At 39.8% G+C, this 25,869-nt stretch overlaps 1 protein-coding gene across 2 annotated transcripts in view; it reads right to left on the bottom strand.

Annotated features, from left to right (window-relative positions):
- Positions 1 to 2,257: 2,257 nt before the first annotated feature.
- stil (STIL centriolar assembly protein) overlaps positions 2,258 to 25,869 on the bottom strand; it is a 58,376-nt gene continuing 34,764 nt past the window's right edge. For both annotated transcript variants that reach the window (XM_080195508.1, XM_080195509.1), the window contains exons 9-17: positions 24,170 to 24,320; positions 23,221 to 23,330; positions 21,484 to 21,580; positions 19,625 to 20,689; positions 17,574 to 17,760; positions 13,541 to 13,772; positions 7,609 to 7,825; positions 6,005 to 6,255; positions 2,258 to 4,098 (exon numbers count right to left, since the gene is read on the bottom strand). In XM_080195508.1, the coding sequence (XP_080051634.1) occupies positions 3,324 to 4,098; positions 6,005 to 6,255; positions 7,609 to 7,825; positions 13,541 to 13,772; positions 17,574 to 17,760; positions 19,625 to 20,689; positions 21,484 to 21,580; positions 23,221 to 23,330; positions 24,170 to 24,320 (3,085 nt within the window). In that variant the 3' untranslated portion in view covers positions 2,258 to 3,323. The remainder of the gene's footprint in view (positions 4,099 to 6,004; positions 6,256 to 7,608; positions 7,826 to 13,540; positions 13,773 to 17,573; positions 17,761 to 19,624; positions 20,690 to 21,483; positions 21,581 to 23,220; positions 23,331 to 24,169; positions 24,321 to 25,869) is intronic.

Genomic DNA, 25,869 nt, shown 5'->3' with positions numbered 1-25,869 from the left:
ATGCTGCCACTCTTATCCTATGTTTCAGATTTGGAAAAAGGTGGCAGCGATAAAAACAAATTGACAAAATTGCAATACCAAAACGTACACATTTCTGTTGCAAATAAAAGATGGAGGATGCCCCCTTCTGGCTACAGACAGAATTTCAATGTTACTGAAAATTTTGTAAAAACCACAAATTAAAATTTATTATCCCATGTTCCAGTTTTTTGTGAATAAAGGCTTCACATTGGCCTCAAGGTTTACAGTTCCAGCCTAAACAGATGATGTAATCTAAATGAACACACAACTACAATGGTCATTTTCGCATGCTTTTCATGTTGTATTCAGACTATAATCTGAAGTAAATTCCTTGATTCACTTGAAGATGCTTTGAATTCAAAATTCCAGAGGCAAAATATATTAATAGTTCTCCTAAGTCTTGAAGGCAACTATCCCTTTCATCCTTTCACAAAATATAACTCCTCCTAGGTTTTTGCTCACAATTGTAATAACATTCAGCTACAAGTTTATATTTTTGTCAGGAAAGAAATGTTTTCTTTTGCTTTTGACAATCTGTAAATGTAGGTTGCTTGCACAGGTTCACTTCCAGCTTTAAAAACTTAATTGTAAAATATAGTAATGACTCTCAGTTCTGACATTCCAAAAAAAGAGTAAAAGGATTCACAATACATCATATGAAATACTTGGAAATTGGAAAACCAGCTGAACAGCTGCTGTGAACCTGGCAAAATGTTCTGCTAAAACCAGGTAATACAGCATGAATCTTGACTACCGATGGCACACCCATCCTTTTAGCTATTATATCTGAACTAGAAGAGAGTAACACTGTAGTATCTCATCCAAGTGTTTGCTCTTTGTTGATGAGCCTAGATTGCATCAGGTTAACTGGACATTGCAGGGGTGGAGGCATTATTGCGATCTCAGTCTTTCATTCCCATGACAATCACTTGATATACATGAGGAATGAGAAACTTCTTTTTATTTTCCAACACTGTGACAGCATTAGCTACGCTCAACAAGGCCATCATTGCATTTAGGGCATTGACTTAGAATTTGCTAAAAATGTGCACTGTAGTAATCATCACTGTGGCACAGAATAAAGGAAATTTCTGTGTTGGTAACTCAGGTCTTTTCCTGTTCAGGAGAAATCCAGAACAGGATGGAACATTTGGAAGTGCAATCAAGAAGCAATTTTTCCTGACATTAGAATGGAAGTCAAGAATTTGCTTTAAGAGGCTGTGGATGAGAGGTTAGTTTAAATTTTCAGGGCATATATGACTGATCAGCAAGCTTTCTCGCATGAGAGCAGGTATTGCTTGAGGGAGTGGTGGCTGAGATGTGCCAGCATTTAGGTGAACTGTTCCATCTCATTGTTATGGGACTACAACTTAACGTTCTCACTGATCTGTGGAGGGGAAGGCAATAGGGCACCCCTAATATGAATCAATTCCTTATGCATTTGGGTGTCTCAGCCAATCCAAGGTGCCGGAAATGGAGCACCATCTTGGCCATAGGTAGAATACCCCTGAGGAATGCTACTATGGTTGGCTCAGGCTGCAAGGATAGCCAACGGCAATATTTGTTAAGTAGCCACATGCTTCTTGGCTGACCATAAAATATCACATGCCAGAACTGAGTGGTTATTGTTAACATGGTGTCCGTAGCTCTCAGATAAGCAATCTAATACACTTAAATTATTACACAGAACACACCTTTCTTGTAAAAGCTGAATGAATGGTAGTCAATCTTTTTGGAAGGATGGCCCTCTGCAATCCATCAGTTTTGGGGCCTCAAGCCTCCTGCTGCTCCATCTGGAATGTTGAATACCCTCTTCACTGGTGTCAGAATTTGGTGTGCCAGGAACACCATCTGTCCTTGAATACAAAAATTGAAAGGAGCAGATCATATGGTCTTCCTTCATTAGTGCTTCCTGTGAAAAGAGCCAGTTATTAAACCAATTTTTGATTCTTAATGTTGGCTTAAGCATTGAAATTTAGTCTTCATATCGGGTGAAATTCTATTTACCAAAATGTTTCAGTACAACTAAGATTCCATGAGCATCTTAAAATAGTCACTGCTAACACAACAAATTGTACTTAAAAACATCTACTGGTTTAGTTAAAAATGAGCACAAAGTTCAATTATAAATAGAATGCACTGGGAAATAATTTGTATAGATAGTGGAGAACAACACTAATACAAATTAAATAACATGCAGAAATTGTGCATATGTTTTATTTATAATTTGCTCACAAAAATCCAGTGATCGAATAAACAAAAACAACTGCTGAGAAATCATAGAAAGGTAAAAATTAATCCAATGGTTCTGTATGATAAAGTGACCAAAAGCACAAATCTTAAATAGAAACACTGAAAAACCTCACACAGGAATGTTAAAAAACACAAATATCCCTGAATTTCTGTAAACATTAGCTACAAGGTTATATCCAAAAATACAATCATTGGCAAATTTGAATTAGTGAAGAGAGGCATAGCACTTATGAAAAATTGAACAGTCAACACCACAATTTCCTCAGGTAATGCCATTTTTATTAGCTGGCATTGGTTTTCCTACCTGAAACATACTGCATTCATACCTGCCTAAAAATCAATTAATCAAACCCTTCCCTTTATGGAATAATATTGTATTACATAAGTACTCTGATGCTTCATAACTTTGTAAGTATGAATTTATGCATTTCTAGCTTCCAGTCAGTAATTTGTGAAAGCTAATTGTTAAAAACTACTGACAGGCTATAATTTCTAGCTCTGTCATGAAATTTTGGAAGCATATACCTCAAAAAGTAGGCTAATTACTTCTCAGTTTGTTTTCCACTGATCACAATAGAAAACAAAAGTGGCCATTAAGAATGCCTGATTAACATTAATCACTGAGCAAAGAAACGCACTTCTAAATATGACCTACCAGTCTGATTGTTGTGGTTGATTGCTCATTACTGACCAGAGCTGGTATAAAGCTGCACAATATATTTACCAACTGATTATAATCCCAAAACAGTCATACTACACAAAATTTCTACCAAGTGAAAAGCCACAATTTATATGAACAAATTATTATTAGTTGCACATATTTACAGAGTACTTTCAGCTATATTGTAGTTGGAGTTGATAACCTATGATATTGTAATTGTATGTTTTTCAGCCCTCTACTCTCTCTTGAATATTAACCTGACTTATTCTCAAACATTAGAATAGTAACTTTAAGCATATTTGTACAAAAAATAGTGCCAACAAAATAGCTTCTACATATCTTGGAGAATTCTTGGCTTTTAGAACAGGAATTACAAAAATCCAGTTAGTTAAAAGAGTTTGGGCAGTTGTCGGAGTCGATTTACATCAAGAATGTTGCCCACTGCATCACTGTTTTTTGTAAACTTTTGTCTCTCGGAAGCATTTGGTCTTAATTTCTTGGAAAAGTCCTGAATTCTTTCAATTCCATTTTCCTTTTCAGGATTTTGCGTGTAACAGATTTCTTCAGCAAACATATTTTTGGGTTTTGGAATATTTGGAAACGGCTGACAATCTTGGGCCCGTGCATCCATATTCTGCTGTTTGGAGGAAGCAACTTCATTAGTAATGTTTTTTAGAATGTTTCCATCTCTCTTGGAAAAAGATTCCAAGGTACAGTGGTGCTTAATTTGGGCTTCAACCACTTTTTCAGACCTTTCTTTTCCCACAGAAAGACTTTCCAAATCAGATTTTATGGGCTGTACAATAGAACTTGACAAATCTTCTTCCTCTTCACTGCTGTGAGCATCCTCCACAAGTCCATATCTCTTCATGTATTTACGTGTTGCAAATGACATGTTATTGGGTGAAATCAGACTCAGGCCTACCATGCTTCTGTCTGTGCTCAATTCTAGCAGACTATTTAGGGACGTTGATTCACAGTTACCACCATGTCTGAGAGACATTTGAGAGAGCTGAGCATCATTCAGGTACTTCAGAGCTATAGCATTAGCCTCCATGCTGAGGTCCGCTCCACCAGCCCCAAGTCCACTTGTGCCAACATTGACAAAGGACATGTAGTTTAACCTTGGGATAACTGCTTCAGGGTTGATGCGAGCCAATGTGCTAAAAACAAGAAAATAAAAGTTAAATATATACATTATGCACATGATTATTCAAAAAATCCTGTATCACACTGCCACACAACTAGAAACACTTAGAGACTAATGCTTTATTATATCATTGAAATGGCAAAACTTTATGGCCATATGTAAGCAAACACAAAACCCATTTTGCACTAGTGACATTCCACAAATAGTTACTCGACAATGTTGGATGAAGGAAGAGTGTTTGTCAGAAGAGAAAAATTCCCTGCTCTTCGACAGTTGACTGGAACAGGCAGATGGAACCTGAAAGTCAGCACCTCTAACATCCAGCATTCCCTTGCCATGTCAGACTGAATTATGAACAAGTGTTATTGGGGTTTGAACATACAACTCAACCCAGATTAAAAAGCTACCAAGTGCACAAAGTCAAGGAGACACATCACATCAGATATAAGATTAAAAGCATTATATTCTGAGCAGGCATTTTATCTATTGAAGTTTATTAAGCCAAGACCATCAATGGAGGTCAGGGGGGAAACCTTTCAATAACTTGAGTTCCTCTTAACAGCAAGATGTTAAGATAAAAAAACCATAGCATTTGGCAGCGCTGCAGAGTTCCTCAGTTTAATCAACAAGGTCAGGTATGGCGCTGTATGCTGGCTATTCAGTTTTCATCACAACACAGAAGTCCTCACGTGACGAAGGAGCCGATGTCAGCCTACAGCAGGATCTGGATATCAGTAGTCTTGGGTTGACAAGTACATTTGGAGCACAAAAGCATACGCTGTACCGACTTTCAACCAGAAAAAGGCCCGATCGTTTCTCTATGATCTTTAGCTCTTGCACCACCATTATATAAAAAATTAACACCAGCCTTACAAACATTGCAGCTTCAAATGCATTGACATTATGTGAAGTGCCCATCTTCCCTCATCACAAAAGCTTCTCCAACATCTACAGGGCTAAAGGTATGCGGTGGGATACTAACAAAGCAAGTCCTCTTGATTAGTGGCTGCCACTGGACTCATAATTCCTTCCATTATGAGTGCATTATGACTTTAATTCAGAGTAAACTGCAACAAATTATGTTTTTCAAAGTTCTAGCACCTCTCAATGTAGTAATTTCTACAAGCTAGAAAGCAAACAGCATAGTAAAAGTCATCTATCATCCCAAATTGAACATATAACATTTCTCCTTCGCTATTTCTGCCAAAATTCTGGAATTTACTGTCTGACATCACTAATGATGTGGGTATGCCGGCGTTGGACTGGCGTAAACACAGTAAAAAGTCTGACAACACCAGGTTTTAGTCCAACCTATTTATTTGATAATATACTCACTAGCTTTCGGGGTTACCCCCTTGACTCTCCATTCACCTGACGAAGGGGGTAACCCCGAAAGCTAGTGAGTATATTATCAAATAAATAGGTTGGACTAAAACCTGGTGTTGTCAGACTTTTTACTGACATCACTAATACCAGGAATATAGTAGTTCAAGGCAGCAGTCCACCGCCTTCTTAGGGCTATGAGTGAATTGATTATTGCACCATTGTCATTTATCATACATCCAGAAGGGAAAAAACTGGAAGAATCCCAAATTCTACAGTTACTTCTGATTGCACTCAAACAAGTTGATCTAATTGAGCTAATGCAGTCATTTTGAAAATGCTGGGGCTGACAGCATGTCTGTGATGTTCATCTGCTAACCTGACCTTTCCTCTGAGCCACTGTTCCCTGATGGGAAATGGCTTAAATAGAAACATTCTGACATTAATTACTTGCTAATTACTATTGCTATTGAAAGTTTCTGCAAAATCAGCTGTGGAGCTCTTACCTTGTAGGGAGATCACATTATCTAAAAAAGTCTAAGGAAAAGCAAGTGATTTCTAAATATAGATTTGTTCAATGTCACATTAATCAATACCTTGCATTTTCAACTTTGCTTTTGGTCTTGGTCATACTGGAAGATTCAAGATCAATTTTCACTCCCATTTTCTTCAGTTGTCTCAGGGTTGCGCTCAGCACATCATTATCTTCCTTTTGACCAGTCTGGTGTTCAGACCATTTGTTCCTCTTGTCAGCGAGTTGCACTAAGGTTTCCGATTCAGCATTTTTATTCTCTGTTCTCTGGTTTAGTTTTGCAGGGGAAGATTCTAATAGTTTGTTCACCTGGCCCTTGTAGAAAAATGAACATTTATTCATTTAAACCAGCTAATTGTGTGAGCATTTTTACAAATTGTATGCATATTGTGACAATTTCTACACTAATTGCATCTCTCACCTTTAATGCTGTATCATGCAGGCATTTTAACTAGGGGAAGAGATGCTGAAACAATCAACTCAGTTTACACTTGTACCATTTTCCATATCACTGCAATAAAAGTATCTGCCAAACATCTCTGAAGGAGAATTCAGTCCATCATTGGTTTACAGACAGAATTCATGAAACGAGTTAAAAAAACTTATTTTCTAATTAACCCAGTTTGCATATCTACATGTATACAAAGAAAGACGAAAGCAAAATATTGTGGATGCTGAAATCTGAAACAAACAGAAAATGCTGGAAAATTTTAGATCTTGAGATCCTGCCAGCAATCTTGCAGACAGGGCATGGGCTCAAGATCACACCCAACCAGTTTCTACTCATGTTCGCCTGTTACACAGTAAATACCCTTACCCAAGCACAGTGACTGTGCCTCACAGCCAAAAGGGAGAGGTGTGTATGGGGTGGTCAGGCAGTGGTTCATGAATATGTGCAAGAAGGGTTGCTGAGTGAGTGGAGGGAGGTGGTACTGATTATAATGTCTATGGTGGGGTTGGAGGAAAAGAGAAGATTCACCAAGTCTTCGATGAACAGGGAACATGGAGAACTTGGCTGAAATTTACTAGAGCACAAAGTACTTTGCAGAAATACCCATATGCATATGTTGATTTATAATGCACAAACTTTAGTAATTATACATGGAATGCTGTTCTATTGCTGCTTTGGTTTTGCTCGCATCTGAGGTCATGTTAATTTTTAAATGTTAAAATAGGATCACGTTGGAAAATAATTTGAGCAGCAGTAGCCTAATGGCTGAAAGATATGATCACGTCAGAGTAAATCATTTGGATCAGAAGTTTGTAAACTAGATCTTCAGTCTGTTCCAAGTCAAACATCAAGCTGCCAGAAGTTGAGGGCTGCATTTGCTTTCAATTTTCAGTTACACTGGGAGTGGATGGGACGAAAGAGAAAAAAAATTAAGTTCTCATTCCTGACCGATTAGCATGACTGATGCTGGCCATTGGAAAAGGACAGGATCAGGAAAGTCAGATAACTGACTGCACATGCTGTCTTGGATTATACAAATATTAGGTATTGCGTAGCTAACTACTCATTTGAATGGAGGAGTGTTAGTGACATTTTAGATTGTCAATGAATACCATTGAAATAAAAGGGGAAAGAAAACATGAAGGAAAAGTATCTATATATTCAATAAACAAAATGCAGCATGGAAACATTATAAAAATATAATTTAACACACTCACCATTAAATTCTGGTAAAACCTTTGATCATCTTGTAATGGGGAGTTACTTTGTGATTCTGTGATATGTTCACCATTTTTTTCTGTTTCTTTATTACCGTTATGATGTGGTACATCTGATCGGCTACTTTGCAGGCATGTACTTACACTCTCCCCAAGTACTGGGCTCTGAAAAGTGACATGAAGGTCCCAGCAGTTTTTTGTATGCTCAGGTGAACAGCTAAATGGCAATGAATTAAAAGCTTATTAATCAGTGTACAGAAAGATTTTGGTTGCAAACAAAATAAGTGGAAACAAAAGCATCGTCAGCTCCAAAATGCTGCCACGTAGTGGTGACATCATATGCTTGTATGAGGAACACAGAAGCTTTCAAAAATCATTAAATTGAACAGACAAGTATAAAATGGTTTTACCCACCATTGGAAATTCTGAGAAACCCAAGTTCAGCTCAGGCAAGGCTGAAATAGCCTTTCCTGTGCTAAAATGTTTGAATATATAATATTTGAATAGACGGGTGATTTTTTTTTAAGGTCACTGCACAATGTATCAAAGTGTGGTTTTGGTCATTAATTTCAGCATCCATATTTTTTCCTACTAGATCAAAAGGACTTTTGGACAGTCATAACTTAATAATCGTGATAGTATCACCTTTCTTTTTCAATTTTAAATCTTTGAGGTTTTTGTCCAATTATAGCATTTGAGTAGCACAAGGACAAAAACAAAATTAATCACGATGCTGAATCTTTCGCACAGTCACCTTTGCATCAGGACAGGATTACTACAATTTTCCAATATACAAGAACCTAGTGCACAATCACCTTGCAGTTTACACCGACCATAATCGTGGTTGGTGTTATCGAATGAAGATAATTAATTACCTTCATTTAAACATTTAATTACTTCATGCTTCAGTTTCTATTCTATTCTGCTTGATGTATTTGCTGTGTCCAAAGACAACAACAAAGCAGAGTGAGACCACTCAGTTGTTGGGGATACAGCACTTAAGATGTTGAAAATACTTTTTAGCCAAATAGGGTGATCTACTGGCTGCTTTTTTCCCCTTCTTTTGCTTGCAGCATCTGATTGCTAAATGTAATTCAAGACTACAGACAAATGCAGTCTGGTTTTGGTGGTCTATGTAGGAATTCTTGAATTACAGTTTAGTGATTACCACATCTGTAGGAGGTGCATATTTGCATTTGCGGTGGATAATGGAAATAACTCCAAAACTATATGCCACATGATTTTCTAAACTAAAGACCAAAATATCATTCTAGGATAAAGAAAAATTTTCAAAAGCAAATATCAGAATCTGGAGTGACTGCACCATTTTATGACAGCTCCCAAAAACAATGCCTTTCAATAAGCTCTTTGATAGGCAATAAAGCTTAATGACTGAATAAATTATTTCATCCTCCTTCCAAGTTTTAATGGTTTCCTACTTACTTTGTCCAAGTCAATGGGCTGCATCTAACGTCTGGGTGAGGAGAGTTAGCATGCTTCCTGTTTTTGTGCACCAACTTGCGATGCATTTTCAGCCTACATCACTGGCAAACAGCAATGCAAAAAGAAAGCCAAATGTCTAATTCTCTCCATCAGCACATTGCTTCTCCATCAGCGAGTCCTTAGCTGTGCCTCATACCAACACACTGGATGCCTTGCAGCCCCAGGCTAAAGCTTCAGAGAAAACCAGAAGAGGTTCAGCTCCCAGTCATGGTGTGTGCACAAGTCACATATGTGGGTATACATATGTGGGTATGCCCCTTACGTTCATGAACAAAACTCCCAGCTATGGGCAAATTAGTTCCAGTGCCTGTGATAGCTCAGAAGAATCAAAATCTAGGGGAATAAGTCGAAAAGATGATTGATACTTAAATGTAACAGTCCAGAACTTGCACCCGGAAGGTGGGGGAGAAGAATGGGTCATATCCAGGAAATACAATATCTCAGAAAATGCACTAGAGTTCTTCCAGGAAATTCCCAAGCAATGATTGTAGAAGAGGCTTAAACTTTTGAAGGGCAACTTTCTCTGCACTGGGAACCATCTGATATTGAGACTTTCCAATCCTCTGAGCCAAAAAGTTAGGATTAAAACCACTTCTAACTTGTGGGTAACTATAATGAGGGCACTGACACTTGTGCTTCACCCCACTCCTGGGCAACTATAATGAGAGTACTGACCCTCAACCCACCTGGAGCAACCCTCACAATATCAGCTATACCCCAATTATCCATCCCCTCACTACTCAACCACTCCCTGACTTGACAGATCACCCTATCCACCCTCCCTAACCCATCCTGTTTAACCACTTTCCTTCTCCCCAACTTCTTAAAGTGCAATTAAACACAAAGACCTTTGAACTTAACCTGATTTACCAAAGGAAGTGGATGCACTTCCCTAGATACTGTTGTCGTGCACTGGAAGACCACAGCAACCAGATAAACTACACACTTCTCACCAGAGCTGGTTTGGAAGAGCCAGTAAGAAAAATTCAGCTCCCTACTTGGGCAAGTAAAAGAAATGGAGTGCCAATCTGACTGTGATTACCGCTCCTCAGAGGTTCTAGCACATCAGCTTTCCGGCAGTCAGGTCTGTGTCAAGTGTAGTGCTTTATATTCCTATGGACTCAACTGGGGAGGTTGAGAGAGAGAGGCCAGGCATTCCATTCATCTTGCCATTATGGCCTCTTTTGCTCTAGAGCATTAGCACAATATGGAAGGCAGCAGTTCCAAGTGTTAAACACAACTTGATTGGTGGAGCAAAAGGCTATTGTCCCACTGGTCAGCCACCAACCATCTCAAGTGAGGCAACCTCCAAATATTAAAAAAGATGCTGACCAATACTGATCCATATGTTTCAATGGTTGCTTAGAGGTTATGGTCTCTGCTCAACAAGTAGACCAAATCTATCACATTAGACAAATCAAACCAAAAAAAAGGATGCCAAGTCTTCAACTGGCAAACAATGTCAGGACCACGTACACAGGATGAACTAATGGCTTGCTGGTAATTAATGATTCAAGTGAGATCAGATAGACTGAATGTTGACATTGCTAGATGAGGTGTGACAAAAGACAAACATTACATTTTCATCTGGCAGGGATAAGGCCAGAGCAAATGCATGCTTATCTGTAAGGAAGTAATTACTCTTGACAAAATAACTCCCCACAAATAGCTCAGTCTGTTTTTCCCATCTGCTTCTCAAGTCAGGTGGGACCAGTTAATCTCAAGAATCTATGATCCAATTCTGTGCTCCAATAAAAGAGTAGTTTTGTGAGGAACTTGAGATTGCTCACTGAAGAGTCCAGAGGTCAAAACACTTTTACCTATTGGGAGTTCAACACAAGAGAGGCATGACCACAAGACATGACTCTCTTGACTTGGACTTCATTGCCTGGGGAAAGAAAAAATTACAATGGATAAGAGACTACGTGAGCTTTGCTGCTACCACGAGGTTTGTGCAACTAAGACTTTTTTCCAGAACAAGTTGTGTTACAAGGTGTCCTGTAGATATTCAAGATAAGGGCATTGACATCAGCTGGACTTGATCACCACCAAATGTGGCTCTCCCAACAGCATTTTCAATGCATACAGCCAGCATATCACTGACTGCGTTACACATCATTCTCTAGCGTGAACCAGGGTTAGGATGCAACACTTGCAAGATTTTTTCATTCAAAACAAAATTATTCTGATATTAATGCCAGCCATACTGCTTACAATGATTAAAAACCAACAGTTCCTTGACCTGATTGTATGCTAACGCTTGAGAACATCTTCACAGAGTGCAGGTCAAAACAGAACATACTTTGATACATCATTTACAATACTATGCTCAACATCTGGAAAGCAAAGGCAGAAAAGTGCTGACTGGTTTGAGGCCAACATAATAGTGATGGAACCTATTGTTGAAGGCAACTGATCTGCTTGTCAGGATCAGAATGAGAAGACTGCATGCACTAACGGCCGCTCAAAGTAAGTCCAACAGATAGCTAGGCACTGTGCTAATGCCTACTGGTTAAAATTTTGCCAGAATATCCAGGTGTCAGTTGACATAGGAAATGTTAAAGGCATATAAGAAAGGAGCAAAAGAGCAAAATACCTCTCAGAACTGAAAACAAAAGATTATACCACCTGAAATCAAGCACGGGAAACTGGAACTCCTGCAGCATCTGCACAAAAATCAGTCTTTGCTGGACTGCATAATGCACAGATTGGACCCAATACAAGAACAAAGGTAACTGCAAAAAAAAATCAAGGTGTTCCCCTGCTGAACATCATGAGAAATACTGGTCATGTTGCCTTCATCTTAATACAAACTTGGCTGAATACATTATCAAGACTCCGAGTGTGATTTCAGAGGCAGTAGATCTGGAGCTAACATGATTTTCTCAGTATGGCAGCTGCCAAGAGAAATACCATGAACAAAGGAGACACATAAGATTTCAGTGAGTTGTTTTACTCTGACGATGATGAACTAACATTCCACTGTGAGAAACACCTTCAACAGCAACTGGACAGACTCCCTCATGCCCGTACGTATTTGGTTTGACCATCAGTATCAGGAAAACAAATGTCACGGTCCAGGATGTTGTCCAATTGCCTTCAATCAGCATTACAACAATGTGATGCTAGAGGTTGTTGATAGATTCACATATCTAGACTCTGCAATAACTAGCAAATTGTCATTTGATACTAAAATCAACAAGCATCGCAAAAGCCGCAGCTGCTGTTCAAGGTGAGCAAGAGTGTGCAGAATAGCAGCAACCTGGCTGAGAATACAGAACTGTGAATCTACCAACCCTGCAGTGGTTGCACCTCATGTTAGGTAGGAGAAAAGGTTGAACAGTTTTCACCCTCTGCTGTCTCAGGCGCATCCTCAACATCTCTCGACAGGACAAGGCCACCAACTCTGAGATCCTGGAACATGCTAATTTCAGTGGCATATACTCAATTCTAAGTGAACAACATCTACACATGCTCAGCAGGTTCACCAGATGGACAATGGAAGCCAGATATCCAAAGGCCTTCTGTATTGTGAACTGATTATCAGTAAGGTCATTACTTCCTGGACATTCAGAACTCTGCTACAAGGAAACATGCAAGTGAGGTAGTGAAGATGACAAACATTGACACTCACAACTGAGACAGTTGCTAACAGCTGTGATCTCTGAAGGCTGACCTCTTTGGAAGGCATTCGAAGGAGCAAGCAAAAATGGAAAGCTCAGCTGGCTGAGAAGGCAGCCCAGGGAAAACAAAGGCTAACGAATCATGCATTTACTCAGCCTACTGTCTTCTTCTGCAGTAAACGCAACAGTGATTGTCATGACAGTTGAGACTTCTCAGCCACACTAGACTATGTTTAACAGTTGACCATTGTGCTAACCATCATCTTATGGGATGAAAGCTGCCTCACTACTTATTTCCCAACTCCATGTTTAAAATTATTCAGTGACAAAAACTGAATTAATCTAGTCAAAGCTTAAGCTTACAGTCAGTTAGACTAAAACATTTGCACTTTCTAGATTTGCTGTTGTACAAGTACAAAGTAACCACAAACTTTGGTTTAAAATCCCTTTGTCCCATTCACCAGCACCCCATCTCCTCTACCCCAATCTGACCTCTCCCCACACCCCATCATGCAAGTTTACAGTTGAATACAGAAGTCATGGAAATCACTACTGTTGTCACTTTCAAAAGTCATCAGAATTACTTTTAAAAGTGCTCAATTCAACAGTAGGTAGAAGCAAATGTCCAGACCATCTGTGCTCACCCGACCCTTTAGGTCCAACTGCAGTGTTATTCGATATATAGCTTTAAACGTAAATGCAAACTTAATCATGATATTGACCTGTATTCAAATTTCCTCCCGATGCAAAATGCTATCCTACATTTGGAACTAATCTTCAATTCTTTCAATTTATTACTGTCTTACTTTTGTACAGCAGTAGCTTGATCAGAGCTTTCTGTTGTGCCCTGACTGTTCTCCACAAAGCTGTGTATGTCCACTTCATTCAGGGAAGAGGCAATAGTGGTGTGACTTGTGTCCTCCGTTTTAAGAGAGAGTGCCATTTCTTCATTGGATAGTTCAGAATCATTCAACTTTAGGTTAGGTACAGATTGATTCACCTCTTGTTCCTCAGGTGGACACCAGAACAAACTAGCACCTAAGGAAGAATGATTAAGTCACATTATTACAGTATTACAAGAATGTTCTCTTTTTGAATAGTGCTACAGGGTCATTTTTGTTCATCTGAATTACCAGAACAAGCAGATTTGATCTTGATTTAATAGCACCTCTGGTGTAATAGTGTGTCAGTTAACTTCATATATTCACGTTTTGGACTGAGAAGCTCTAGACTACATTAAAAAGGCAGATATTGAAATCCCCCACCATAGTAGACCTGCTCAAACAGGTCAACTGATTTTTATGTACTAATACCCTAATTTCAGGCAACAGCAGTCAAAAGCTACTAGCTGCAGCTAAAGTATCAGCAGAATAAAGTGTGTGTCGTCTACTTTTGAACACAAGCTCCCAGAGTCTTACATAGTCAACTACATTATGATTGTGGAGGCCTCCACGCTATACCCAATATTGGGGATGCTTGCAATTACCATTGGATATTTGGCTCAATACATCCTCCCAGGAAGGTGGCTTTAGAATATCATAATCAACAGGTAACACCAGGACCAACTTACTGGCACTATTATAAATGTGGAAAAACTTAAGTGGAATAATAAAATATAGAATTGTTGTTATGCAGCTATAAAATACATTTTTTGAAAGGCTTTTCAAAAGACCAGACTTCGATTTTAAAAATAAATCAACTGGCTGAATTTTGAAACAATATATAAATGGATGGATGATTTGCCTAGCTTTGGCTAGAAAAAGGAGTCTACAGGGCAACCCTCATTATGAAAATCAGAAGTGTGATTAGAAATTTCTTAGCTGGGAAAAGAGTAGAGAATAGCTTTGGACCGATTCAGGAAAAATTAAATGTCCACAGAAGGGACAGTGAAAAGTATAATCCTGGTGGGGATTTCCAGGTGTGGAAATTTTTCTGTTAAATTGCCTACAGTTTAAATTGCCTACAAAATAAGTTTAATCAGCAGTGTTTAAGTTTGTTGCAATAAAAATCTTGAAACTAGAAGTCTTATCATGCAACCCTTCCAGTCAGTTAGCCATTGGAAATTCTAATACCTTTTTAAAAGTAATATAAAAAAGTAAATATAAAAAAGTATCTATAGGGATTGTTATGCTATTCTGGACCCTGGACTGATGGTAGCGTTTTGCAAAGTGCTCAGTCTGTATTGTGTTTGGTCTCTCCAATAGGGAATGTTTAGTATACTAAGATGATGTACAAGTAAACCATTATTTCACCTGAAGAATTGTTGGCACCTTCAACAGTGTGAAGGGGGAAAGTGTTGCATCACCTGTGCTGGCATGGAAAGCTGCTGTAGGAAAGCTAGGGGATGTTAGAGGTGACTGAGGAGTGGCGCAGGGTGTCATGGATGGAATGGTTCCTTTGGAATGTTGAAAGGGGTGGAGAAGATGTGTTGATGGTGGCATCATATTGGAGGGGGCAAAAATGACAGGACAAGATCCACTGAATACTAAGGCTAGTGGAGCAGGGTTGAAAACAAGAGGAACCCTATTGTGGCTGAGAGAAGAATGGGATGAGATGAGAGAAGAAATGCATGAAATAGAACAAACACGATCGAGGACCCTCTCAACCATGGTGCAGGGGAATGGAATTGCTTATTTAAGGAAAAAAGAACACCTGTGATGAAGACTGAGAAAATGGAAGAATGGAATGGGTTATTTGCAGTATATGTAGAAGTGTAGCAAGTAGCTGTAAGAGTCAATGGGCCTGTAGTGAATAATAGCTGATAGCCTATTCTCAGAAATGGAAATGAATGGAGGAAGTCTTTCTACAGTCTAGAAAAGTCAAGGGAGGGAAGAATCTGAGATGGGTCATGTACAGCAGGAGAATCCTTTAATCTATTTGAAAATTATGAATGTAACTTTTGTTTGTATTTACTATCTACATCAGAAACATTTTTACCCAGAGAATTATAGTAATATCACTTAAAGATGAAGGCCAAGAAAGCCAAATATCTGGTAACACTTGGGAAACTCCTTGCCTGTCACAGTTATTGCTAAGATTCAAACTTGAATATTACTTTATGTTACTTTACATTTTTAAAGTCTACCAAACCTGCTGCAAAAATAAGCCACCAAGCATGGGCATGGGATCCAAGGGCCTTTGGCCTTGTGGATCCAGAACTGGCTTGCCTGCAGAAGGCAGAGAGTGGTTGTGGATGGGGCTTTTTCTGAATGGAGGTCAGTCACCAGCGGAGTGCCTCAAGGATCTGTTCTGGGACCCTTGTTGTTTGTCATTTTCATAAATGACCTGGATGAGGAAGTGGAGGGATGGGTAAGTAAGTTCGCTGATGACACGAAGGTCGGTGGTGTTGTGGATGATCTGGAAGGATGGCAAAAGTTGCAGCAGGACATAGATAGGATGCAGGACTGGGCGGAGAAGTGGCAGATGGACTTCAACGCGGATAAATGTGTTGTCGTCCATTTTGGCAGAACCAACGGGATGAACGAGTACACTATTAAGGGCAGAAGTCTGAGTAGTGTTGAGGAGCAGAAGGATCTTGGGGTCCGGGTCCACAGGACTCTTAAATCGGCCTCGCAGGTGGAGGAGGTGGTCAAGAAGGCGTATGGTGTACTGGCCTTCATTAATCGAGGGATTGAGTTTAGGAGTCGGGAGGTAATGCTGGAACTTTATAAGACCCTTGTCAGGCCTCATTTGGAGTATTGTGCGCAGTTCTGGTCGCCTCACTATAGGAAAGATGTAGAAGCTATTGAAAGGGTGCAGAGGAGATTTACAAGGATGTTGCCTGGACTGGGAGGCATGCCTTATGAAGTTAGGTTGAGGGAGCTGGGACTCTTTTCCCTGGAGAGACGAAGGTTGAGAGGCGACCTGATAGAAGTTTACAAAATGTTGAGAGGAATAGATAGGGTGGACTCTCAGAGGCTATTTCCCCGGTTTGAAATGGTCGCTACGAGAGGACACAGATTTAAGGTGCGGGGAGGGAGGTTCAGAAGTGATGTTAGGGGTAAGTTTTTCACTCAGAGGGTGGTGAGTGAATGGAATCGGCTGCCGTCAGTGGTGGTGGAGGCGAACTCGCTGGGGTCTTTTAAAAGACTTCTGGATGAGTATATGGGGTTTAATGAGATTGAGGGTTATAGATAGGTCTGTAGGTTGGTAGGTGATGTGGTCGGCGCAACTTGTGGGCCGAAGGGCCTGTTTGTGCTGTAGTGTTCTATGTTCTATGTTCTAAGCGCCAATTGAAATGAGTTCTACCTTGATTGATAATATATGAAAGGTCACAGACTGGAAAGCTAACTGACTCTCTTTCCACAGATGCAGCCAGACCCAAGTACTTCCAGCATTTTTTGTTTTTAGAACATAGAACATAACAGCACAGAACAGGCCCTTCGGCCCAAGATGTTGCGCCGACCAGTTAAAAAACAATGACCCACTAACCTAAACCAATCCCTTTTCGTCCATAAACCTATCCACAGATCTCTTAAACGCCCCCAAACTAGGCGCATTTACAACCGCAGCAGGCAGGGCATTCCAATCCCTCACCACCCTCTGGGTAAAGAACCTACCCCTGACATCCGTCCTATAACTACCCCCCCTTTTTATTTCAGAATAAAGATTTATTTCTCCTGATACCACAAGGAACACAGTGGTCACACTTCAATTCGTTGCAAAACTTTGGTGGATTCAAATTTTAAGTTATGAAACAAAAAATGCCCCAAGCACATTTTGGTACACAAATTATATAGCATTTCTTTAAGAATATGGAAAAATAGTTTCTATTTAAATATTCAAAATGTAAAAAAAATTGTACTATTCAGATCAGATGCTGGATATGTTGTGTCTCACCTGTGCTCACAGCAATGCTAACACTTTTTTTCATGTGAATTCCAGGAGATGTCTGGGTTTCCATAGCAACAAATCCCACTTGTCTCTCTGGCTGTGGTGAGGTGTTAGAAATGTCGATACTTTTTGAAGAGCAATGTGTCACAGGAGTTGTAACACCGCATTGCTGCGTGCCCAAAAGTCGTTGAATCTAGGTGAAGCAAACACTTAATAGTTAACTAAAGAACATAAATGATTAATTAGGTTTCCACAAAGCTTTAGTATTTTGAAATATTATTGGGTTATAGGATTGATGCACTTAAGTCAGTTTGGTTTTGTCATGTGATATGAGGTTCTAAACCAAATCAAACTGATTATCTGAAATGGCACACACACTCTGGACATGCATCACTTACTCAAAGGCCATAGAATCAAAGGGCAGGTTGACAATAATCAGCACTTTAGGATTCTCACATCCCCAGAAGAACACAACCGGCGTTTAACCAATTCAAAATGCTTCCACAGCTCACATCCATCAGGACCATTGGTTTACAGTATTGTTTGGAGTACAATGCAAAAAAAAATTCTTACTAACCTTTTCATTTAACGTCACAAAATCAGCATGGCTAGTCAACAGCACTCAGAAGTTACGATCTTGCCTGCAGCAATTATTAGATTATTGGCTCAGTTACAATTTGCCAAGGCTAGTCACTTTGGAACTCATGCAACTTATCACACTTGATCATCTACCCCACTCCCCCTTAATCCCAGTCGTCCACTACCCAGATATATGCCTTCAATATTGTGAAAGGACATGCATTTGCAATGTGCCAACCAGCTCAATGCCCTTACCAATTATGCTGAATAGGAAAGGAAAGTAGTACAGGACTTGAATTTATACAGATTCTTTCATAATCTGAAGATATGTCAAAGTACTGTTTTTAAATGCAATCATGATTGTAATGTGACAGCCCCAATTTGCAAACAGCCAGGTCCCACAAAAAGTATATGAAGTACACAACTAATTACTCTGGACTGGACTGGACATCAAGAGAAATCCTTTGCTTCTCTTTGAATAGTGCTATGGGAGAGCTTACTATGACCAAGAACCAGCTTTAAGGTGATTATTGGAGACTCAGCTGAGGACAAAACAGAAACCTCCCCTGGTACACCACTATGTTATTTGATGGTTACAAATGGGAAGGGGGTGTCAGAGAAGAGAAGAAAGGCCAAGATCAAAAAAGGTAAACTTTTCTAACCATAACAAAGGAGTGAAAGAGGAAACAGAAATAAGAGACACTTACCCAATGAAAATAATTCACATTCACAATGGAAGTAGAGCAAAGAATAACTTTATATGTAATCAAATGGAGGTTATAGTGGGCGGTGGGGGAAACATGCATATTTATAAAGGTTTTTACAATGGCAACAAATACTTTCTCTGCAAGACCAGAGTAGTTTAGTTCCAGCAAGGTGTGCAATGATTTTACCTCACTGGTCAAGCAGTACATTGAGTAAATTTTCTGCATTTTTATAATAGGAAATTTATTGGCATATTCAGGTTTCTAAAATTGTCATAAGCAAAAAATAAAACATGATTCTGTAAGATTGACCAACTCATTAAATTTGCTGGAATTAAAACATTTTGAATCAATGGCAAGTTTGTACGATCTCCCTGTACTTGCGTGGTGCTCTAGTTTCCTCCCACAGTCCAAAGACATGTAGGTTAAGTGGATCAGCCATGCAAAGTTTCCCCTTAGCATCCCAAGAGGTGAATGCCGGGGGGTGGAGGGGAAGAGATAAGTGAGCTAAATACCTGGGTTACAGGAATAGGGGGGGAGGGGTGGCCTGGGTAAGGTGCTCTTCAGGAGAGTCTGTACGTACTCGATGAGTCAAATGGCTTCCTTCTGCACTGTAGGGATTCTATCATTCTATGATACCCAAGACAAATAATTTAGATGTACATGTTTCTAGTATACTAGAAGGTTTCCTTATTTTGGGCAGGGAAGAAAGGAAGAGAAGATGAAGGGAAAGATCACGACAGAATGAAAAAGAAATTATTGCAATTACCCTACCTGAGCCTGAAGGAGCTTTAGTTGTCTATCTTGTTCCACAAGAATCTTGTAAGCATCAACGGGCAATCCCATTGTTCCATTTCCTTCTTGGTCACGTTCCAGTCTTCCAACAGGAAAGTGTAAACATGCAGAGGGAACTGTGCACATTTTGCACTGATTTGACAGGGGTATATGGGAGCCTCCAGGTGGTTTCATCACACTGCTGCTTGGAGGTGAAGTGCTTCCTGCTGGCCCAGGCAAACCCTGGTTTATTGGGTTGTTATTCACACACAAAGTACTACAGTGTGAATTTGGTAAATAAGTTGGACTCTGTTGGCACGGTGCAGGGCTACAGTCATGACAATTGGGTGAGTGGATTCCTTTAGAGCCATACACTGGGATATTTCCTTGCCAATTAGCATTTATCGAAGGGCCACAGCAGGGTCCATGATGTTGGCAGCAATTACAGTGGTTAGTTGGATATGGTGTGTGAAAACGTTGGGGAAGTCCTAAGAGTTGCATTTCGGGAGAATGAGATGGAAAGTTAGGAGCGTGCTGTAACGACTGTCGAATGGATTTGTTAGAAGATGGTCCATGAGGGTGTCTTACATTGGACATGGATTTCCAGCCTCTGGGAGAAACCCCTCCTTTACTCAAACCACTGTTTTTTATTGGATCAACTATATCTGTGGACATAACCAACTTAGGTTGGTCTAAGGAAGTATCAGGTGAAGGTCCACTTGGTGGAGTAGAACAGGATGATGATGATGATGATGATCCAGAACTCTTCCTGACAAAATGGCCACCTTTCTGATGTTGCTTTGCTGGTCTTTCTTTACCAGACTTAACAGATGCAGCTGATCCACGTGAAAGAGTCAGATTTTGTTTTGAAGGAGGTATAACTTGGGAAGTCATTCCATGCTGCCCATTTTCAGAAGATTCCTTGGTTGAGCTAAAAGTTCCAGATGCTCTACTGAGTTTTGTTGTCTGATGAGATTGTAGTCTTGATGTAGTACACTTTGACTCTATAAAACTTCCATCAAATACAAGTGACAGCTCAGGTACAGAAGGATAGACTCTTGGACACTAAATTAATAGAAAGAAAAAGTATAATATGTTCTGGAATTTAAAGCATTCAATGCAGATAGCAACTAAGGAGGAAGCTAGTTTGGCCACTTTAACATATGTAGAATGTGCTAGACCCCTGTAATATAGTGCCATTTCAAAATTACAGTTTAAATCATACAGCATTACAGCACTTCATTTTAAGCCATGTAGCTCAACCAGCAGATCTACTCAACATGGCACTTAATAGAAATTTGTACAAATGCTGACTGCGTATGCATCAGAATCACAGGCCGAAAACATACCTCAAAACTTGTCCTATGCACTTCTGCCTTAAATGCATATTTACATTCTTGCTGAAGGGTCTGGCCAGATGTGGGCTACTTAAAATTTACACGACTACTAGTATCTTATGGCAAGAGCAAATTGTTACCATCCTTTAAAAGGAACAAGTTTCCACGAGAAGAGAATCATTCTATTAATAGGGGACAAAAGTTGTTTTAGGGTTAATGCCTGGAGCTTGCTTGTTCTGTCTTTGGGACTCGAAGTGGAGTTCCCCCCCAACATATTCTTCCATTAGTCACAAGCTTGTTTTATACATTTTTAAAGAAAGGTGGATGAACAATGTTTTTTCCGTGCTATTATCTGTAATAGGTGGGGGTTAGCAGTATTTTCTCATCCTTTTCATGTTTGCAGCTTTTAAACTTAGATTACTCATCATTATCACATTCTCCTCCAAATACTTGCGTTTAAAACGTCCCACGTAATTAAAGGTATAGTATTAAAGGTGTATTAAAGGTATAGTAACTAATAACCTTTTGGCCATGAGGATGTGGACTTGGTGTTGGTCTTGGAGAAAGGTCCTCTTCCTCCACACCAGAGTCATTGTTCAAAACTGACTCACACCGAAGGCTGCAAAATAAATTTTAAAAATGAAATCAAAATTTACAAACGTGTGGAAAATCTCCTTTCTGGTACATCTACTTAAACAGATTTGTAACCATCTCAGTCCAGAATTCTCAATTTCATGGTGTGGGACAGTAGCCGTAGCTGCCTCTCAGCGCCAGGGACCCAGGTTAAATTCCTGACTTGGGTCACTGTATGGAGTTTGCATTTTCTCTTTGTGTCTGCGCGTTTCCTCCAGATGCTCCATTTCTCCCATAGTCCAAAAGACGTGCTGGTTAGGTGCACTGGCCACGCTAACGTCTCTTTCGGTGTATCCAAACAGATGCCGGAGTGTTGTGACTAGGAAATTTTCACAGCAATTTCACTGCAGTGTTAATGTAAACCTACTTGTGACACTAATAAATAAACTTTAACTTGCCATTCTGCTTCTGGTTGAACTTTTTAAACAGCTATTAAAAAAATCTGCTCAAGTGCACACTTTTAGTGCTTATACCTGGAGCACTTAAAATACACACAAAATAAAAAAATCATACACAAAAGAACATTTAGTTCTAGCTAGGAGTCCACACCATCACTTGAAAGTCTTGTACTAAATCAAACTAGGCATTTGCATACATAAAAGTCATATTTTCCTAAATCAGCAAGCCACTTAAATTTGATCAGTTTTAATCTCATGTATCTAAGGCAATACTGCATTTTGTAGATAGCACACATTGTTGTCACTGGGGGAGGAGTGAAGTGGATGTTGAGGGTGGTAGATGGGCTGCTAATCAAGTAGGCTGTTTTGCCCCAGAGTCGAGCTGGAACGTTAACGGAGCTGCATTTATCCACAAGTGAAGACTATTCCATCATGCTTATGTTTTGTACCTTATAGATGGTGGACAGGCTTTGGGGCTTCAGGAGAATTATGTACTGCAGAATTTTCTTTCCATTAGTAATTCAGAGAACATAGGCTCATTACAGAACAACCCTCTCACCCTAGGAACCAATCAAGTGAACCTTTGCTGTGCTGCCTCAAAAGCAAATATACCCTTCCTTAAATATAGAGAACAAAAGCACACAGTGTTACAGGTTCGATCTCAACAACACTGTGCAATTGTAGCAAGACTTCTCGATCTCTATACTTCTAATTTTTATTCTATAAATGGTCAAACCGTTACTGCAAATACATAACAAATGGGAATATATTAAGAAGGGTAGATGAAGTGAGAGATCTTGGTGTAGAAGTACACAGGAACTTAAAAGGTCAAGTAGACAAGGTCGTAAAGGCGGCTTACGGAATGCTCTCCTTCATCGGCAGAGGAACAGAATATAAAAGTAAGGCTATAATGTTAGAATCGCATAAAACACTGGTGAGACCACAATTGGAGTATTGTGCACAGTTCTAGTCACATATTACAGGAAGGACATAAGAATGCAGAGGTGATTTATAAGAATGCTGCCCGGTCTAGAAAAGTGTAGCTATGAGGACAGGTTGGATAGGTTGGAATTGTTTTCTTTGGAACAAAGGTGGCCAAGGGGCGACTTGAGAGAGGTGTACACAATGATGAGGGGAAGATGGATAGGATAAAATTGTTTCCATTGGTGGAGAATTCTAGAACCAGGGAGACAGATTCAAGATAAATGGCAGTAAATGCAATACTTACAAAGTTTCCGCAAGGTTGCTAACCACCTCCTTAAAAAATTCACTCTCTGAATTTTTATTTTCATCGCTCAGTTCAAATTCAATTGGGTGTTTTGCTGAAGCCTCGGTGCTCTGAAAAAAAAAATTCAACTGCTCATAATATTAAGGGTTAAACTGGTCAGGTAGAACTAACATTAGCAATTCACCAATGTACAGTTAAAACCAACTACTGCAGAGTATTGCCATTAATATATTTTTAAAAATCCAAGACACATGATGTGCTGAAAAATGAGTTCCAAGCCAAAAGGTGGACAGATGAAATGGGATAACCACAATTTTGTTGAAGTGGTGGATTTTAAAAGAGGAAAGAGACAGGGGGGAGTCTAGGGCAGGTGAAGGCTTGCAGTGTGACAGAAATTAAAAGTGAGCAGTCTGGACAACTCAGAAGATTTAAACAAGATCAATGAACAAGGTGTCAAAGGCTGTGAACCAGCCATGACAGTGAAGGAACAGCAATATCGTCCCAAATCAGGATGGGAGTGTGGCTTGGAGCAGAACTTGCCAGCTGGTGGCATTCCCATGCATTTGCTACCCATATTCCTCTAGCTGGAGAATGTTGTGGGTTTGGAAGATCTGTTGAAGGAGTCTTGGTGAGTTGCTGCAGTGCATCTTGTATATACAATATACTGCTGTCATTTTGCACCAGTGGTGGAGGGGATGAATGCTTAAGATGGTGAGTGGGGTGCTAATCAAATAGGCTGTTGTGTCCCAGATGGTGTCAAGTTTCTTGAATGGTGTTACAGGCACACTCATTCAGGCAAGTGGCGGGTATTCCATCTCATTCCTGATTGGACCATGATAGTGAATGGAATTCTATTTGACAGATAAAATTACTAGCAACAAATTGACTTTAAACATTTACAGTATCTTTAAAGAGTAGAATCTTCCTTAGAATTAACCCACGTACTTACTGTGCAAATATTTAACACTTCTGTGCTAGTAAGCAGCTGGAAATCTAGTTTCTGATGCTCACTACAAGGACGACATTCATAGAACTCAGGTTGCCTATGTGTAACTGAATACAGAACCAGAAGAAAGCTTTTCTGCTCAGTCGAGAAAACTCTAAATTAAAAAAAAAGCCAGAGGTTACTGCAAATAAAACAAATTTATTATATAAAGACTACGATGCTCATGCTAGCCAACTTGAAGGCAACATAATGTTGCCATCACCCTGCAGGCTAAGGAAGTGCTGTCAAACTAACATTGGTGAATTGCTGCGTGCATCCTGTAGGTAAATGCATGCTGCAAACATAGCATGCGTGTGGAGGTGAGGGAAGATATCCAGCAACAATCAACTGAACTGTCCTGCCCTACAGTGTTATTGCAGCTGTACTTATCCAGGCACTTGCTTGACTTGGCTTTTGTAGATACTGGGGGCAGAGGCTGAGACAGCAGGAGGTTAACCATGCCATGCCTGTGTAAAAAAGGGAGGTGCTAATATTATGGACTTTGACAAGGTATCACATGGTAGGTTGTTGCAAAAGGTTAAATCTCATGGGACCCAGGGTGAGGTAGCCAAATGGATATAAAATTGGCCTGATGACAGAAGATGGTTATGGAAGATTGTTTTTCAAACTGGAGGCCTGTGGCCAGTGGTGTGCCTCAAGGATCAGTGCTGGGTCCACTGTTATTTGTCATTATATTAATGATTTGGATGAGAATTTAGTAGGCATAGTTAGTAAGTTTGCAGATGACACCAAGATTGGTGGCGTAGTGGACAGTGAAGGTGGTTATCTAGGATTGCAATGGGATCTTGATCAATTGGGCCAGTGGGCTGACAAATAGTATATGGAGTTTAATTTAGATAAATGTGAGGTGATGTATTTTGGTTGATCAAACCAGGGCAAGATTTATTCAGTTAATGGTAGGGCATTGGGGAGAGAGTTACAGAACAAAGAGATCTAGGCGCACAGGTTCATTAGCTCCTTGAGAGTGGTGAACAGAGTGGTGAAGGCGGCATTCGGCATGCTTGGTTTTATTGGTCAGAACATTGAATACAGGAGTTGGAACGTCTTGTCGAAGTTGTGCAAGCACATTGGTAAGGTCACACTTGGAATACTGTGTACAGTTCTAGTCACCCTATTATAGAAAGGATATTATTAAACTAGAAAAAAAAGTGCAGAAAAGATTTACTAGGATGTTACCAGGTGAGTTATAAGGGGAGGTTGGATAGACTGGGATTTTTTTTTCCTAGTGTAGAAGGCCGAGGGGTGATCTTAGAGAGGTTTATGAAATAATGAGGGGCACAGATCAGCTAGATAGTCAATATCTTTTCCCAAAGGTAGGGGAGTCGAAAACTAGAAGGTAAACGTTTGTGAGGGGGGAAAGAGATACAAAAGGGTCCATAGAGGCAATTTATTCACACAGAGGGTGGTGAGTGTTTGCAACAAACTGCCAGAGGTAGAGAGGCAGTTAGAATTTTGTCCTTTAAAAAGTATTAGACAGTTACATGGATTTAGAGGGATATGGGCCAAACGCAGACAATTAGGACTAGCTTAGGGGCTTAAAAAAAAAGGGCGGCATGGACAGATTAGGCCAAAGGGCCTGTTTCCATGCTGTAAACGTCTATGACTCTGTGGTATAGCAGTATTAAGGAGTCAATTACTGAAAT

Source organism: Carcharhinus amblyrhynchos, chromosome 9 (genome assembly GCF_965287045.1).
Source record: "Carcharhinus amblyrhynchos chromosome 9, sCarAmb.v2.hapA, whole genome shotgun sequence".
Classification (NCBI taxonomy): domain Eukaryota; kingdom Metazoa; phylum Chordata; class Chondrichthyes; order Carcharhiniformes; family Carcharhinidae; genus Carcharhinus; species Carcharhinus amblyrhynchos.
Note: the sequence above shows the minus strand (reverse complement) of the source record. Positions and strands in the feature narration are given on the sequence as shown.